This window comes from Armigeres subalbatus, chromosome 3, assembly GCF_024139115.2.
Source record: "Armigeres subalbatus isolate Guangzhou_Male chromosome 3, GZ_Asu_2, whole genome shotgun sequence".
NCBI lineage: Eukaryota > Metazoa > Arthropoda > Insecta > Diptera > Culicidae > Armigeres > Armigeres subalbatus.
The window spans coordinates 308541471-308561209 of NC_085141.1; the positions used below are offsets into that span (position 1 = coordinate 308541471).

Below are 19739 nucleotides of genomic sequence, written 5' to 3' on the forward strand. Positions count from 1 at the left end.
CGTTGTTGATGAGAACAGATGATTTGTCCATACAAGGAAATTCATTTTACTTTAAATGTTGTGGCGCCATCTCGTTCAAACAGCACCTTTGTCTTTGCCCTATAGTTGCAACCGATGCGCTTCCCTACAGGGCTACAGATGTGGGCCAAACCCTAAAGTAGTATTTATTCGCTCTCTGAGAGAGAAACTCTCAACTGGGTTGCCGAAGATGGCCGATGGCGTTCGAATGTTTTTTATAACATTCATACACGCTAACTTTCATCTACTCAGTGACTGAGTAAAATTGTATTGCTCTCTCTTTCTATCCCACGGAAATTTTATTCAATTTCCGTCAAAAGCAGGACAACTCAAAACTATGAGTAATCCTGGTTTTGACGGAAATTGAGTAAAATTTCCGTGGGAAGAAAAGAGATGGCAATACAATTTTACTCAGTCACTGAGTATAGGTAAAAGTTAATGTGTAACGTTTCATTCCGCCGGCCACTGTGGGTGGCAATGTTTAAATTATTTTTTCGACTAATACAGACTTAAAGAATTTTGGCCCACTCATTTACTGAAGCACACAATGCAACGTTCAAGATGTGCAGTGAAACAACAGTTAAAAGTACGTTAGCTTTCCATTTCCTGAAAATGCCGTTGAGCCCACTCTGACCGATATGGTCCGCTATATCAAAGCGATAAATGGCAACCAAACGCAAATGGAAACTGCTTTTAAAATCTCAGATGAGAAATCTGTTTTTTATCCGTTTCAAAACTGAGGATGCCATGTCGTTTTCGCTAGAAAACGAAAACAAGTTTATTCTGTTCTATTACACCAATGAGAAAAAAGTAATGGTCCGCAAGGCCGAGGCTGGCGGGAATATTCGTTATGTTCGGATAAATGATCTTCAACCAGAGATATTTGAACAAGATGTTTCTGCCGTTATGTTAAAGTACGGTAAAATTAAACAAACCGTGCGCGAAAAAAGTCGAAAATTTTCACCAAAGTAGACGGACTCTATATGGATATGGGGAAGGAAATCCCAGAGTATCTGTACTTTCATCACCGCAAAGGAAGAATTCATTAGGATGGAATGAAAGCAACGGTTATCCAGAGCAGCATGAGCGGCGCAGTGGTAACCAACAAGAAGGTAACGATGGAGGTCGATACACAAACGCTGGGTGAAACAAAAGAAACGACAGCACCTCAAATCTCGAAGACAAACACATGACTGCTCCATTCTTCGAGCACCTTTCGCTGATCTTTAATCAACGCCTTTGTTTAAACATGCGATCTATCCTCGACTGCGACAACATCTTGCTCGAGGCATAGTTTGTTTTCCGACGCGGTCTATCAACCGTACATCAAATGACTCGAGTTACCAACATCTTCAGACGGGACAAGCTTGTCTCTAGCAGGCATTCATTCGACAATAATACATACATCGCTACAATATTCTCAGCTACCTGGTGAAAATCATCAACAACTATCTGTCACCGAGGACATTCCGGATCTCCAGTCAGCGGAGAAAGTTTCAATGCGCACAACATCATCGCAGGCGTCCCTCAGGGCAGTATCTTCGGGCCTCTGCTTCACTTTTTCACTTCTGACATGCAAGAGCCTCCAGAATCCTTCACTCTGTGTCTGTTCGCAGATGACACCTCTCTCATCTACAAAGGGGTAGTGTGATCAGAGCGTTAGTGGTCAAACTCCACCGAGGTCTGGATGTCTTGACAGAGAGTTTTAACAGATACCAGCTTTGCTGGTAACAACACAGCAAAGACCCAAACCATCATTTTCTACCACTCGAAATCTTCCAAACATGTTTCGCCTGAGGATTATAAATTCACCCTAAATCGTAGGACAGTGGAATAGGCCAATGAGACCGACTTCCACTACCTTGGATTGACTTTGGACAGCTAGTGGATCATGATCTGAAACAACTTCAACGAGTTCAAAACAAGTTCCTGAGGATGATACTCGACACCCTTCTCAGGACACGAACTTCTGAGGTACACCGTCTGGCCGGGATTAGTACATTACAAGAGCAGGGCTGGTAGCGACCGAAGCCACTCAAAATAGTGACTTTAGTGACCAAAGCTGACGAAAAAAGGGACCAAATAGTGACTTTCAGTTGCAGAAAAAGTGAACAAATAGTAACTTCCAATTTCAATTGCAAGTTCGATGAGACGAAATCAAGCGTTTTTGGGAGAATATTTTTTTCGTAATTTGTGGCGGAAAACATCTTTCACTCACCACTCTTTTCTCTTAGAGCGAACTCAGAAGAGAAACGAAAATCGTATTATCTACTTAGAGACTAAGTAAAATTATTGCCCTCTCTTTTAACCCCACGGAAAATTTAATCAAAATCAGTAAAAAGCAAGACAACTAGTTTTAAATCAAACTATGAGTAGTCGTCAAGCAAATCAAGTTTTATGCCAGTGGAAGTGAGCGAAATATGGTTATCACTCTTAAGGACACTCCTCACGAAATCAAAATTTGATTTCGTTTCCAAGTTTCCAAGTTTCCAGTTTCGCGTTTCCAAGGGCACACCACTCGATATGGAAGCAACACACAACTGTCATTTTTATAATTTCAGATTGGCTGCGTCGCAGCAGGCGTAAAATTATAAGAATGACAGTACTTTGAAATTTGGATTCCGTGATAAGGACAAACCTGTTTTTTTTTCCTAAAAATTATTTCTCGGCGAAAATCTGCTTGAATGAGCATTCTCTTCTCGTGAGAATGAGTGAAAATTACGATCATTGGATTAGCTGAACACCTACTTAAGAAAGATGCAGAGAACTATTTATCATAGGTTTCACGGATGTTTTTGGAATTTTTAGTAAGACAGGAACAACAGTAGGATCGTTTTGGCAGAAAAAGATACAAAAATTATGAAGATTCATGTACAACGAGCCTGAGATTGAACGCTCGACCTCTTGCTTGTAATGACGACCATGCTCTCTAAACTTTTAAATATTTTACTCCAAAATATGCAGATTTTCGGACTTGCTGTGCGTATTCATGAACGATTTTTGCTATGGAATTCGACAACGCATGCAATCTTCAAGATTGGGGAGACTTGATCGCCTTTCTATGATATTTACTCAATAAATATATATTTTCTTGAATTTTTTAGGCAAATTTTTATATGGATGCCAAATGAGGCATAAAGTCTCCTCGAATTGAGGCAACAACTCAAAATCCAAATATCCTGAAATTGTGGTGGAATGATGGCATTTTTTTCAGTGAACATCATTTAGCATATTTATGGATTTGTGCTGTGAAAAAATGATAGCATTTAATCATTATTGGGAGAAGTTGTTCTAATTTTGCGTGGCCACTAAAAAACATCTTCAGGAGGAACAAAACACAGTAAATAATAGAGTAAATAAGGTTGTCAATTAAAAAAATAACTCGCCACTAAAAATCATGAAATCATGAATCAGGTCAGTTCATGAAACCATGATTATAATTCATGATTTAAGGAACATTATTCATGGTACTAGGCAATCCTCATCAGTCGACAGTATGCATAACCGGTTATATTTCAAACACTTCATTCCCAAGAAGTAAGAACGACTGAGAGGTAGGACGCCGGACTCTCGCTCAGTGTACTCGAGTTCAAATTCCCTGTTGAACTTTTTTTATTCTGTCGATTTAAACAACCAAATTGTAACGCATTGGTTGCGTTACCCGAAAATATATCATGAAACCATGATTTATATTCATGGTGTATTTTCATAGCATGAAAACACGACGGATTCATGGAATCATAAATTACTTTCTCATTTCTGGGAACGGATTTTTACCCGTGATGATCGCATATTTGTGACATATATATTTTGGTTGATTTGTAAATCGTTTGTCAATCCTCCCCACAAACTCAATCATTTCCAGCTTACCACAGATAAGCAAGATAGTAAAGCCTATTTTACTGTTGTGGGATTAGATCCATTAAATTAAGCTTTGTGAACGATTCACAGACTTTTTACAAAATGAACAAAAATGTGAGTGTTACAAACATGCGATCATGGGCAGTTTAGTTCTTGGTAAAACAGGGGAGAATCAAGTCTCCCAAGGAATCAAGTCTCCCCACCTTCCCCTACTGCATAAAGTTTGAGTTTAAAAAAATCGAAACCGACAGGTCTCTTGCTTGCATAAATGTATACCAATTTATAAATTGTGAAGTAAAACACCTTCAATTAGCTACTGTTGAAATGGCAATAAGAGCGGCGAGTTAAATGGCTGGCGAAGTTTCAGAGAGATAATTTTTCCAAGATCCGTAATTTCAGTTTCGCCATGAACAAAGCATCTTCCGACGGATACATAAAGTTTTATTTAAAAAAAAGTTAGTCAATAGTTGAAAATAGTTATTTTTGCGAGAAAACGTGACTTTAGTGACTTGAGGTCGAAAAAAGAGACTTTTTAGTGACTAGCCCGAAAAAAGTGACCAAGTCACTTAAAAGTGACCCGCTACCAGGCCTGCAAGAGCACATTTCCGGACCAGTCAGCGATTAGGGTGTTTATTTCCATTTTGGTTATCAAATTTCGTAAGGTACACCGGGGCAAGTTGAAATGCGGGGTAAGTTGAAACGGAAGCTGTAATTTAGATCAGCAATGACCGAATGCCCTGATTATTTTTTTCAACAAATTACTCCCCTAAACGCACCTTCTGACTGCTATTCCCGGAAGATTGCAGCTACTAAAAGCAATCCCTGCCATTGTTTATTTTTCGCCCTTTGCAAAATTCGAAACAACTTTTGACGTGCCAATGAAACAAATCCCAAAATGATGTTTGGAAGTGTTTTTTCATCAAATTTTCACGGTAGGTAAGCATTCAATGTTGAATAAACATAATGATTATGAAAAATCGATGGAAGATACGTTTTAATTTTTGTATTTTGGTAGTTTGATATTGCTCCGCATTTTCAACCCATCGGGGCAAATAGAAATGCGTGGTGCGGGGCAAGTTGAAACAACGATTCAAAACATCACCCTCACAATTAAAATTTCCAGAATTCAACATGGTCCGTAAATGCATTCGGAAAACAAAAATTAATAGAAATTTGGACCTTGGACTCTGAAAATTAATTTAATAAATTTCTGCCCATTCCGACGTGAATGCAACCCCCTGAAGAATAGAATGAATGGGGGCGATGTTTAAGCTGCACGGTCTAGTTTTGAGATTCTTAATCTACTTTGCCGTGCTGTGAGCACTGGCTCTCAAAAAATAAATCATAGAGCATGTAAACATTTCGTTAACTCCATCTTTGACTTCCCCAGTCCCCCTTTATCCAATCGAGAGTCTGTGAGAGATACGCTGGTTAATTAATGTGAATTTATGAAGAGGCCACAGCCGAATTAATCAAAGAAAAGAGTATAGAGTAACAAAATCTGGAATGTGACTTTTATGCGAGTAAATATCAAGATGAGACAAGTGGGATTTGACTTTCAAATTTCTAGAACAAAGCCTACTATTTTATCAGGGTTCTAGGAGACAATTTTAAGCTAATTTAAGCAAAATCGTCAAAAATATACATAGGACTCTTATGCGAATCTTGGCAGTATAGTTCTTGGAGTCACACGGAGTACATATATTTTGTTTTGATACGGTACAGTAAGCTTATGTCTATATACAAGGCAGTGTTTCAACTTACCCCGATATGAGGGGCAAGTTGAAACGGAGCATACAAAAACATAATTTTAGTATGCAAAATATTTATTAAAAAGTTTGGTAAGGTTGCTTATTTTTTATGTATAATCTTTGGCCCGAACTAGCAAATACCGCAAACGGATTCAAAATTTATCAAAGGGTGATTTTTTTACAGCACTTCAAAGTTCAACTTTGAAAAAACCGTTTCAACTTGCCCCGGTGTACCTTAATGTAAATTGTCTAATTTTAGATGAACGCCAATTTTATTTGAAATGTTAAGCTCAGGCGAGTTTGGGCAGTTTTTGTCCTTGTGTACAACTTGGAAGTAGGAAGCTATATACTATTTCTGAGCAATTTTTCAGTAATGATAAGAAGCTAGGTGTGGGTGTGGCCAAAACAGAACAGAACAAGTGTTTTTTTTTTCTTTCGAAAAAGGCAACAGGCAACATTCTTTTACGTAGTTATTACGACAAATACAATTTTCAACCCACACGTTCAAATCACCTTTTAAACCAAATACTTTTGGCAAAAATGTACATCTTTCTTTGCTTAAATTGGAGAACTTCACCTTCTGTAGTAGCCGTGTACAACTTTTGAACTGAGAGCTGCGGCTTGAAATATGTTTCATCGTCCGTTAAAACGCCATTTTCAGAAATTCTGCCAAGCTTGCGTGGAAAAAATGGGATTTTGAATATGCGCGAGCAAAATTTTAATAACTTGTTTAATAAGTATTAAAAAAAACTCAATTCAAATCGACCAACTTTTTATCGTTCCACCCTTTATAAAGATCGGATAGCAGGTAAGGCGAGTTAGAACTGATAAGGTAAAAACTATAGATAGTGGAATATATAGATGAGCGAAGATAAATCCTCTGTCTCCAAACGAACTGTCAAACGTGTCTCCAAACGAGCATGACGTCACGATTTCAATGGAAATGTTAAGGGCTGTGACGTCATATGCGCGTGTGCACGGTAAAAAAGCGACTCAGCCATGCTTTCGCTCATCTATAGATTATACTATTTATAGTAGAAACCGATAAGAGGCTGCATCTCTTTATTGAGAATAAGGGGCAAATTCTTCAACTACAACCTTATTCACATCTACATATTATGTCCCAACGAACTACAAGCCTGTTGCCCTGCAAGATGCCTTCTATAAGAACCTTGTAAGTCCTACGGAGAGTGCCCAGATTGTCATTGAACATGCAATGCAAAAGCGCAGATCGGGAAAGAATACAAGCGGAGGATACAAGCGCAGCGAGCCTGCAGCAGTTGCTTTCAAATGATATGGAAAATATTGAAATGTGATTCACACCTGCTTGAATGGACTTCTGTTTTTTTTTTTTAATGTCAAACACATAAAATACTAATGAAGGGCTATGAAACGTCTTTGGTTACGGTGGGGCATTTCTGGGAACGGATTTTTACCGTGTTCTCAGTAAATTTTTATATTATACCTCCACAAGCATCCACTTCTTACCAGTACTGTAATATGTCGTGATCGTCATAAGACAGAGAGCAAAGCGCCTTTTTCTATTTCAGGCGACCAAATGAAAGAATCGTGGGTTCTTTGATCAATTTCGCATGAAAGGCAGCCATGAAAGGATGTTGTGCTTTATTTTAAAATTAAAATTTCTAAATAATTTTAATAGATATATGCGAATAATAGTGACTAGTCGATAAATTAATCATATTCCTTTAATTCACCGAGTTGAAAGTGGTAATAAACACAAACATAAAGCAGATATTGCACACTTTCATGCCCTGTCACGGGACAAGTATTTGTTGAGATTTTTGTAGCATGCCATTCATCCTTCGCGTTTCTATAGATATTGAAAGGGGCAGATATGTAAACATCGCGTGACATCTCTCATTGAAAATGAGAAATTCCAGTACTGCTTCTTACACTTATTCGATGTGATATACGATCTTGTGTTTGTTGGGTTCTTGACAGCTGAAGGAGTTGTTGAACAGTACCGCCAGAAACTGGACGAGAGGATACGATATGCGAACAGATCGCTCCAGCAACCAGCACTTTCTTTTATACTTGCACTAAGAACTTTTGAGATAAATTTTCTTTAGCAAACATTTTTGGCTTGCCTTCTGTTATGAAGATTTGCTGGAAAACCTGCTGGATTTATCTGTAGCTTCAAAAAAATCTATGCATTAGTTTCTGAATTTGCCTTTTCTTTCAGTTTTTTTAAATGAAATTGTTTGAGAACGCTTTTATTGAATTCCTGCAGGTAGTTCAAATTTGCCTAATTTTGTGAAGGAATTATCAAAGAAATTCTTGTATTGTCTGGACGAATTCCCGGAATGACTGCTGATTGTATTTTTTTTAATTGCGGAGGTTTTCCTGCTGATGTGTAGATTAATTTCGGATCATGATGTGAACCAGCTAAATTATAGATTAACAGAAATCGAATCGCTATAAATTGTAAAGCATCCAAGACTATTATACGAATATTTTACAGTTATGTTTCGTTGGTTGAGGTTTCAATACATAGATCGCTGATTGGCTAAACTAGCGGAACCCCTAGTTGCGACCAAATCACCGAACCACAAACGGTATCCGTATCTGTAACTGAATCGTTTCAAGAAAGCCAAATTATCTTATCTAAATCCATCTACAAGGTGTTTTGCTGTGTGTGCTATTATCACGTTAAAAAAAATCTGCATTTGGTTACTGAGTGCGTATTGTGTTTGCGACTAGATTAGCTCTCAATGCTGATGTCACTCAAAAGAAGCTTCGGTGTTGCGTGCACGCTGTTGCGTGCACGAGACTCCTTGCAGCACCTTATGAACAATATGGATTAAAAGAAGTTTGCTTTGAAAACATAGATAAGAACCGATGCCAAACTTAGCCGATGCTGTTAGCCAGTACAAAAGTCATGTGAGTTTCACGTGCATTATAAGGTAGGGTGATAGTCGATATTGTAACGTGTAAATATATCTAGAGAACAGCACGATGACGAATATGAAGCTAAAGGGCAATGGGCGACTAGGCTTTTGGTGGTGAAACCTGTGAACCGCATGTGAGGCATTCTATAGGGATGGAATAGAAGTTGATTCGGATTGTGGTGAGCGGTAAACAACAAACCCAAAATGAACGAATTAGAACATGATAATTGATAGGTATACTGAAATCAAGAAACCAAAACTCAGTCCCGTTGGTGTGGTGTTTGATCATAGTTATCACAATTTAGCTACACTAAAGCATAGTTGCAAGATTTTCGCTAACCCGTTTGCTTTGGCTGATGGACCCGGTCGAGCCGAGCGCAGTAATATCATTTCCATCGGCCAGTCCCGCAGCGAGGGTCCCATTGGCGACGGTGCCCGCACCGGTCGCGTTGATCCCTCCGTTGGCCACGATTCCCGATCGTGTTCGCTGGCGTTGCTCGTACTGCTCGCCCATCGTAACGGCAAGACTTTTCGACGAACCATGCTTACTTCTATTAATACTAGTACTACTATCGTTAAGGCTCAAGACTCCATCACAATGTTTTGAGAATTAATGACTGTATCGTTTGTTTGTAATAGTGAGGCAATTGGTACTGAAAAGTGCAGCAGCGATAAATAAATTTTGTTTACAACTGGGGTGGGTGGAAATGGGGTGTTAATAATATGCCAGCTGATGCATAATGTTGCCAGACTTGACGAAATGTTTATTCTATATTATAAACCATGTTCACGGTGTTTCAAATATATGGGTATTTATCGGTTTAAAATTTGTTATTCACCACTTGGAAATTAACAGAAGCGTACATAACATGTTTAAATATTTATTTCTGGTATATTTGTTCAATTCGACAAACAGCAATGATTTTTTTCCAATAAACAAATCTGGCAACAGTGAAGAGATGATTATTTTCTTTTGTATGCACACCTTTGTTTGCGTGTTGGCTGGCGTATACGTTGTATTGTTCGGATTGAATGAAGTTGCATCGCGTAGATTTTGTACTCACCATTTCACTTATTGCGCTAGTGAATTCGAGTCTTCCGCATTTTATTGCATTCACAATACGGTCGTCAAATTTGTTTCTCACTTCGATTTTTGGAAAGCAGTTTTCGACAGGTTTTGGACGCGAAGTGAATTAATTGGTAGTCAATATTGAAGAAAAATGTGAAACTCAGTTAGTGAATATGTTTTAGGACTGATTAAATCAAGAAAACAGTGGGAAAAGATCAAGTGAAAAATCAAGTGCGTGTGTATGTGTTTGCTCCGAACGTTCGGAGTTAGTATGCGTTCGATAAAAATACGAATGCCGGCCCAGGAAAAAAGGCAGTTTTCAGCGTTTTTCCTGCAATTCCACAGTAATTGTTAATTTGGATAAGTGAAAAATTTATATGAAAATGTGATGAATATGCAATGATGGAGGTAAGTCGACAAATAGCTCCAAAATATTGAATATAGCTCAAAACTTCGTTAGTATTAGTGCGGATTGGAATAAAATCATCGTCATTATCGGATTGATTACGGTTTATAGAGCCTTAAGGTGATGGAGATGATGGCTGGGGAGATGGTGATTCGATGCCTGCAGCTGCGTCGCCGATGCGGACATGCGAATCGTTTTGGACCCGGGCAGCTCGTGGTGGCCGTTCGAGACGAGCGAGTGGATCGATCCGTTCAAGGTGCTTCCGCCGACGGTGTTATCCGGCGACGAATGTACCTTGCTACTGTCATGGTCGTTGAGAGGGACCAGCTCGACCGTTTCCTTGCGGTTGCTGTTTCGCGAGCGCATCAACTGTAAACGGGGGGCACAGGGTACGTTGGGAGCGGGTGGATGCAGGAAAAAGTAACACAAGAATATAGGAGAATTGAATTGATTGTAAAACATGTTTATGCACAGGAATTTGCATATTTGTGTAGAGTGTAGGTGGTTTATTGTTTAGGTTGTTTTTATTATTTTCAAATTATCATTTTAAAGTTTTGTTTTGGAATTAAGACAGATCCTTTGCCCGTTACGCTGGGATATGGATACTCTGAAGTAGTGCGTAACGGTGTAAATTCGGTCATATTACCAGGCTCGGTACAACATTTAAGCTGACAATATGACGTCTCTAACCCCGAATCCCAAGGTGTCAGGCGACCCATTTCGAGGAGATGAATGACCTAGGGGGTGAAACAATTAGCCAGGCAGTTAACGGAGCCTGTAATGCTGGGTAGATATTTTTTCGAGATGCATTACGGAGTAAGATCTACCACACTGTGCTCTAGTTCTTACTATTTTTTAATACCTTTGTGATTTTAAACCTATGAGTGATGGTCGGAAGTCTCCAATAGCCTTGCGAGCAAAGGCGTAGGATTGCCAATCCGGAAGTGGCGAGTTAGATTCTCGTTCCGGTCTAGGATGTTTTCGGACTGGAAACTTTCTCGACACTTTGGGCATAGTGTATCCATTGAACTTGCCACACAAGATACATACTCATGCAATGGCGGGTATAGAAAAGCTTTCAATTAGAACTGAGGAAATGCTAATAGAATACAGTTGAAAGCAGGTCAAGTTCCAGTTGGAATGTAGAGCCATTGAATAAGAAGAAAAAGAAGAAGATGGTCGGAAGAGTATGGAACGACTATGTATTACTATCAACCCACTTACTGTAGTTCTCTTTTGATTGGGATCAGTTAAATACGGCGTGCGGACACAATCAAGTCCTTACATTGGCGATGCAGCCAGGAGCGTTCTTTTATTTATTTTTAGAACCAAAAGCTTTGAACGAATTTCAAACAGTTTTTATCTTGGACCACACGAGGGAAATCAAAAAAAGGTGAGTCAGTAGCTTTTTAGCATTAAAAAGTGCAACCAGAAATATGGAGTGCGGAGTGCTTCTGATTACTGAAAACTACGAGGTGTGGATTTGATACAATCAAGTTCTCGTTTCTCCGACGTCTGATGCAGATCCACTTTTCAGTATCATGCGCTCGACAAATCTACGTGCCGATTCCGCAATATGACCTTCCTTTGGGAATTCGGAACGCGCCGTTCGACCTCAACCCCTCCGATTCAGTCCAGCCTCTTGCCGTCTCCGCTCATCACAGGCGTTCCGACCCTGCTGTCGGAAGCGGAGAGAGGGTCTTCCAACAACTTGAATATGGCGAGTATACAGCTAGTCTAAATATCAATGCAGCATTGTCTGATGAATTCGCGTCTTACAGAGAACCTGTTTATCCGGCAGCTCTTCCGAGATATGATGTCGCACAACTTGCCTCTACATCCAGTATGCTACCGGGACGCACTTATGCTGCAAGCCATGAGGAAGCCCCTTATCCTTTCAACTCAGTCGTGCTATTATTGCCAGCGACCAGCAGACGTTTCGGTCCAGGAACTCCCTATGTCGGCAAGTACTCTCAGCCAATGAATCTTTCTCTGCCTGATAGTTATCCTATTTGCAGTGCTTCATCCGCTCCTCGCCGCATGCAGTCCGACATCTCCAACTACTAACAGAACGTTGTGGAAGTTAACGGATAAGATCTACGACGTCATTGTGTTTACTGAAACCTGGCTTGATTCTCGAACTATTTCGAACTACCGTTTTGAAGCCGGCTACGAAGTTTTTCGCTGTGATCGCCACACGACGAATAGTAGGAAAACTACCGGAGGTGGCGTTCTGGCTGCAGTTGAGTCCAGATTGAAAGCAAAAATGGTTGAGCTTGGTGACTGACAACTATTGCTCTGTGCTGTGTACATCCCTCCGGATCGGACTCGCGAATTGGATCACATTGACACACACTGCCGACCTGTCTTTTTTCAGATACGGCCGCGCCTTGTGATGAGGTTGTGATTTTGGGCGACTTCAACCTTACGAGCATTGCATGGACTCCTATTCACATAGGCTTCTTCCGTCCGGATCTTGAAAGCTCCACGTTCCATGCAGGTATGCCATTAAACTTCTGGATAACTACAGTCAACGCTATCTCAAGTCAACGGTGAGGTTAACGAGCATAATCGCTCTCTGAACCTCTGCTTCGTGAGTGGTCGTACCACGGCACCTTCCATCTGTTTGGCTCCTGCACTCTTAGTTAAGGATATTCCTCATCACCACCCTCTATTGATTGCCGTCGAAGATAATGTTATGCGTGATTTCTTCAAAACTCCATCAGCTGTGGTATCGTACGATTTCCATAAGGCGGACGATCGCAGTATTACCGAAGTGCTATCAAATATGGATTAGGACATTAATTCTGCTGCAGAAACTTTTTCGCACATCATGGTGTACATCATCGACAGGCATGTTTTAAAAAAAACCGTAAGATCTGACTCTTGGATCACGTGGATGCTCTCTGGTCACTGAAAAGGTGTGAGAGAGCCGCACTCAGAAGTTACACGAAATACAGTACGTTACCACTCAAATTCCATTATGCCAGACTCAACCACGAATATAAGCGGATCAGTCGTTATCATTTCCTACGCTACCAAAGAGGGATATAGCGACGACTAAGATCTCACCCAAAGCCCTTTTGGAACTACGTAAATGGACAGCGCAAAGAGACTACATTTCCATCGTCCATGGTAACCAATAGTGAACCTGCAAGCACCCAACAAGGTATATGCAACGTCCCATTAGCGCATCAATCGCTCGGTGATATCGAGTTGAATGTCGAAGGTATCTCAAGAGCGATATCTAAGCTAAAGATTTCATCTAAGCCTGGTCCTGACGGTTCTCCATCGATGACACTCAAAAAGAACATTACCTGTCTGCTAGAACACCTTCTCCAAAATGTTCGGTAATTACTTTTTCACGAAAGAAGGAGCCGATCCGGTTTAGTTACTCTCTTCTGAACACGACCATCAATCGAGTGCATTGCGTGAAATATTTGGGAGTTCTTCTGGATTCGCAACAAATGCAATTGCATTTTGCTCTAAGTGAGACGTCTGTTTCTCTGTGGTTTGGTGTTCCAGGTTGCGAAAAATTTCATCGATGTACAATTGCATGAAGGTACTCTACTGCTCTCTCGATCGATCGACGTTGGAATACTGCTCGGCGGTCTGGTGTCCTAATTACAACAACGGATTGGAGCGAATCGTATCAATACAACGCCGCTTCGTTCGTTTTGCATTACGTAAACTTCCATGCAGTAGAGACCCATTTCGCCTTCCTAGTTAGGAGGAACGCTGACAGCTGATCGACCCTCTTCCGTTTCGTATCAGTAGGAACGTAAGCAGAGCACTGACCGTCACCGATATTATACAAGGAAGGATCAAATCTCGGGTACTTATTCAAAAGGACGTATGTGATTTTGTAAACAAAGATTCAAACGTCGATTAGTCCGATCTGTTGGCACTCCCACGCAAACCTACACCACCAATAGGTAGCCGAAGCCTCCCCCTATCTGTCTATGGTGATGGTTTGCGTGGGAGGGCTATCAGATCGAACTAATCGACGTTTGAATCTTTGTTTACAAAATCACATACGTCCTTTTGAATAAGTACCCGAGAAATGTTCATACATTCTGCCATAAATTAACATTAACGTGCAACATCGAGCATTGCGGAATAGCATAATGTTGAGACTTCAGGTCTGAGCAGAATGGATACGTTTGCGTGCGTTTTGACAGTTTTGCCATGGGAAAACAGTGAAAACGCACGCAAACGTATCCATTCTGCTCCGCTCTTTCCCCTTCGCCGCACCTACTATGGTTTGAGCAACGCTCTGAACGGGCTACAGCTGGCAACCCTGCAATAATCGATTTTTTACTTTATTTCGAAGAAGTTGGTCATAAATCGGCACCCTGAACACGCAGAAAGCCTCCCCGGATGCGTACAAACAAAGCCGCAGTTGACCTCCTGGAGCCATTCCAAGACAAGGCAGAACAACCACAGAATCGACAACAACGATTCAAATCTCCACCCTCTGCGATCCATCGTCAGTAATAACACGGCACGGTAATGGCACACTACAGCATAAAGCTAATGTCAACGTGACCAACCAGTTTGAGATACTGCAGAACGAAGATATTTAGGATGAAATCGAAATGCCGACGCTAACTCCAAGCCCGATTACAACAATCCAGGTGCCCAAGGTAAAGAAAATTCGTATCCCTGCAATTTCGATTGTCAATAAGACCATCGGGCAGATATGAGAGCTGATGTCAAAAATCAGTATACCGAATACCAAATGAAGGCGACCAAAACGGGTGTATCACTACACTGCGCGTGGAAAGAAGGTTATCATAGCACCATCAAAGGGCTCCAGGAATGAGACATCCAGTTCCACACCTACACCCCTGCCGCTGAGCAGCCAGTGAAAGTTATTCTATCGGCCTGGAAGAAAGTGCGCTATATCTTCTCCACTTCGTAAAAGGAGCTGTTAAACTTTCGAAGCTGCGCAAAGCAAGATCAGTCTTGAACGTCATCGTGAAGTGGCGCTATTATGAACGTCGATCTACAGATGCTGTGCAATGTCACCGATGCCAGTGACTCGGGCATGTTATGCGAAATTGAAACCTTCGAACGCTATGGGTCTTGTGCGGCGAAAAACATCTTTCAACTGAGTGCCAACTTCCAAAGAAAGCAGATTTGCAGCATGTCGACAAAAACGAAACACGCAAATCGGTTAGATGTGCCAATGCAATACTGCAAACTTTCGCGGCTGCCCAACTCCAAAGAACTATGTTGGAAAATTGATCCAAATGTTCGACAACTGCTCCTTCGACGGGAATCTGCCCATGTGCTGCAAGGCCAAATAAACAACAGCAATCTATTCTCAATGTCAGAATTTCTCACCCTAGCGAGAGAAATGTTTGTCCGTCCTGCCAACTGTCAAACAAAGCAGCAACAACTTCTTACTCTATATTCGAGCTTACAGACAAGCATGTCTACAATAGAGGTTGCTGATGTTCAATCACCTCTCTCTTTCAAGCGCCTAGGAAGGATAGGGTTTGTTTTCATCGGGAAACGTTTCCCGATGAAAACAAACCACATCCTTTTTATGCGCTTGAAAGAGAAAGGTGATTGAACGTCAGCAACCCTTATGCACAATGGTCCCAGAGTCGAATCTAGCAAGACAAAAATGTTTGCGCCAGAACTATTAGTTTTATATATATAGTGTCTTTGGGAAAAAAATAATATTTTTTGACGATTTTTTCCATGTAGTGAAATTAGTGTGGTCCTTATTTATATGAAGTTCATAATATCAACTTTTTAATTTTTCGGTAAAGACTTGTACAATGTTCCACAAAGTTGTAGAGCAATTAATTTTTGAGCAACTTTGCCAAAGAAACCATTTTTCTATCACTTATGGTTCACAAGTTATGAGCTTTTTCAATAAATACGTTAGGGCGGTCCCTAAAAATCGGTATTCTTCACATATTCTTTTATACATTCGATTCTCGCATAAACTTTGTTTCGAGCACTTTTAGGACTTTTGAAGACGAACATTTTTGTTAAAGTTTTTTTTTCATATGCGTATATTTCAAAATGGAGCAAACCGATTTTCAATCTATTGGTTCTATTCGAAGGCTCACACTTTTCTGCGTTTATGGTGGGAAAACTGAGAAGTGGTTTTTTGTTTAAAGCGTTTTATTTCATTTTGAAAAAATATGTTTTTAATCGAAAAACGGCTATAAATTGATAAATAAACGAGATAGGTCAATGGGTCTTCAACAAAAAGATGTGCCTTTAGAAGTTCTGAATGTGGTCCATACAAAGTATCCCTCAAAAATTAATACTTAAAAATATTTGCAAAAAAACGGTTTATGCGAGAAATGAATGTATAAAAAGTTATGTGAAGAATACCGATTTTTAGGAACCGCCCTAACGTATTTATTGAAAAAGCTCATAAATTGTGAACCGTAAGTGATAGAAAAATGGTTTCTTCGGCAAAGTTGCTCAAAATTAATTGCTCTACAACTTTGTGGAACATTGCACAAGTATTTACCGAAAAATGTTTAAAAAAATATTATGAACTTCTGAAATATAAGGACCACCCTAATTTCACTACATGCAAAAATATAATATTTTTTTTTCCAAAGATACTATAGGCACATAACATATAGGCATCTTTGCCGTGGAATGTGGTCCTTCCATGAATTTGAAACGCTAGCGAACCTAGCGGTGGAAGTCAAGCTTTACTGAACAACGCGTATAAGACAGAGCAGCATCGCATGCTTTGCTGTCTCTTTCTTTTGCCTTGGATATACGGGAGTGCCGTTCGTCGATTGTTGATACACAAAGAGCCTACTTTGAAAATTGCAGTTTGCTCTATGATGTCTATCTGTTTTGTGCTATAGGGTAATTCGCTAAATGTTGAACGGCTAATTTCTTCGGCTATTGTTGAACGCACGTGCATTTCTTATGGGCGTTCAACAATAGGCAAGAATTTTAGCCGTTCAACATTTGGCGGTTTCCCCTATATCTAAAACTAATAGTTTTGGCGCAAACATTTTTGTCTTGCTAGATTCAACTCTTTTGACCATTGTGCAATGTCTAGTGTAGCCAACTTCGCGAGGAGTGTGACCAAGCCAACTTCAGCAAGTTCAAAGAAATCCTGAGCACACTGAACAACAACCGCGACACCCTCTGGCGAATTACTAAGGCGTTGCGGAAAACCTCTAAGTACAGTTCTCCCTTGAGACAAGGTGATAATATTATTGCCTCTTCGACTGAGAAAGCGCAGCTATTAGCCACAAGTTTTGCAAAAGTATTTTCCAATCGAATAACAGAAGATCCAGTAACTGTTACCGCGGTGAACGAGTCCATCGCATTTATCGACCAGACACAACCGGTGCTCATCCTTGGCTAAATCGTCCGAAGGAAGTTGCTCAAACCATACGGAGGCTCAAGTCCAAAAAGTCTCCAGGTCAAGATAACATCCGAAACTGTGTGCTCAAAAAAATTACCCCGAAAGGCACACATTTTGCTCGCCAAAATCTTCTCCGCTTGCATCAAACTGGGGTATTTTCCGAACGATTGGAAACACGCTGTTGTAGTTGCCATACCAAAGCCAACAAGGATTCCACGAACGTGTCCAACTATAGGCCAATAAATCTGTTGCCAAAATTCAGCAAACTGCTCGAACGAGAGCTTCTAAAACGTATGGAACAACAACTAAAAAAATCCCGCATTATTCCTGACCAACAGTTCGGCTTCAACAAAGGGCAATCCACTAACCATCAACTCGTACGTCTTGTAAAGGAGATACGCAACAGCTTCACGCGAGGAAAGTATTCAGGTGCTTTTGATGAGAGTCAGTACAAGACGTCTGCTTCGATTGAACGTTATTTATACTCCATTAATAAGTACTAATTAATATCATGTCCTAGCTTACTCCGGAAATACTCAAATTTTACAGGCCCAAGTGGTTTGGAAAAGATGTCAGCCACAATTCTGTTTGTTGGAATATTATATACAACATCGATAGTTCCATTTTGGTATAGATCTTTGACGAAGTGATATTTAGTATTCACATGCTTACGCTGTTGCTTAATAGAATCTTGTGTGAACTATTTGATGCAACTTTGATTGACTTCTCCTATTACCACCGGGTTTTTTACTTCTTGATAAATTGATTTAAAAAATTTCAAAATCCAGAATAGCTCTAATTCACTTTCCGCAAGAGAAATGTATTCCGCTTCTGTACTTAAAAGTGCTACACATGACTGCTTTCTCGCTGCCCAAGTAATTGGTGCTCCACCAAACAGGAAAATAAAGCCGGTATTAGACTTCCTGTCGTTTGCATTGCCTGCCCAATCTGCATCGGCATAACCAATCGATCGTTTGTCATTGGCACTTTCAAGTCGTATCTTCAGCTTGCATGTCGTACTTAAATAGCGCAACGTACGATTAGCTTCATTCCAATCCGCAATACGATCCAAAAATAGCTATGTCTGTCGAGTATTGACTGCGATGTACAGCAGACCACCAATCAAACTTTGGTATTTGTCTTTGGATGGTAATTGTTCGCTCACCTCCTACTGCTGAATAAAGCCAGGCTCCATCGGCACCTTCGAAGGTTTTGCATCATTTAAGCCGAAACAATTCGCTATTTTCTTTATATAGTTGTTCTCCTGGCTCAACGAAAAACCTCTTGCAGCGAATTGTATATCCTTGTGCCACTAAGCGCGCCTTATAACGTACGACTTCGCCTAGATCATTTTCCTTTGTTTTTAAAATCCTTTTGCACCCTACGACACCCAGCTGGCAGGTTCATCATACTCCAAGTCTTGTTACTTCTAGAGAGTTCATTTCATCCTCCATTACAGCTCTCCACTCCCTCCAATGTGGACTGTTCATAGCTTCCGTGATGGTAGTGGATCTTTCAAATGTGCTGCTAACGCCGCGTAACGGTATCGTGACGGCAGAATACCTTGCTCCTCAACGAACGCCTCAAACCGCTTTCCGGATTTTCTATTACAACCTCCGGCTCCTCCTGAATATCTCTCTGGACAGCAGTATCTTCTTCATCTGTTGTATCTTACATTGTTATTGTATTGTTTCCACTGGTAAGATCGAAATACTCTTCTTCTGGATCTGATATAACACTCTGAGATTCTTATTCAGTATTATCCGTGTATCGACTGAAATCATCTATCAGCGTTAAGAAATACCGGCATCCTCCAGGAGTTTGAATATTCACTGGGCCACATACATCGCTATGTATAACGTCCAAAATAGTCTTCGATTTACGCTTTGCTTTCATTGGAAACGGCAATCTCGTCATCTTTCCTTCAATACAACATTCCCACGTACTTCTGCTCGAATTACAATCACGAATTTTGATACCAGATGAAAGTTCGTACTTTTTCAGTTTCAGTATGGCCTTGTTATCTCGATGTCCTAACTTCCTATACCAACTATGCAAACAGTCAGACTGATGACAAACCTTCATGGCCTTCGCCGCTGTGTGAACGTTATTAACGTAATATAAACCGCCTCTCGTGGAAGCTGTTGCCGCAATCAAACCGCCTTTCTCGATGACACATCCATCGGGTAAAAAGATAACCTTGCCCCCTTTGCTTGTGAGCTTCAGTACTGACATCGAGTTGACTTCTAGGTCCGGCATTAACGAAGTTTCGCTTAGCTTTAGTGTGTTCGTGTTTTCTTTTTCATCTAGCAATTCCATCAAGCATGTCCTGATACCTTTCGATTTGATTTGCTTTCCA

General features: G+C 40.5%; 1 protein-coding gene across 1 annotated transcript in view; it reads right to left on the reverse strand.

Annotated features, from left to right (window-relative positions):
* The window catches only part of LOC134225208 (uncharacterized), a 36636-nt gene that overhangs the window by 10777 nt on the left and 6120 nt on the right, over positions 1-19739 (reverse strand). The window contains exons 3-4 of the mRNA XM_062705083.1: positions 10145-10383; positions 8880-9120 (exon numbers count right to left, since the gene is read on the reverse strand). Of these exons, the coding sequence (XP_062561067.1) occupies positions 8880-9120; positions 10145-10383 (480 nt within the window). The remainder of the gene's footprint in view (positions 1-8879; positions 9121-10144; positions 10384-19739) is intronic.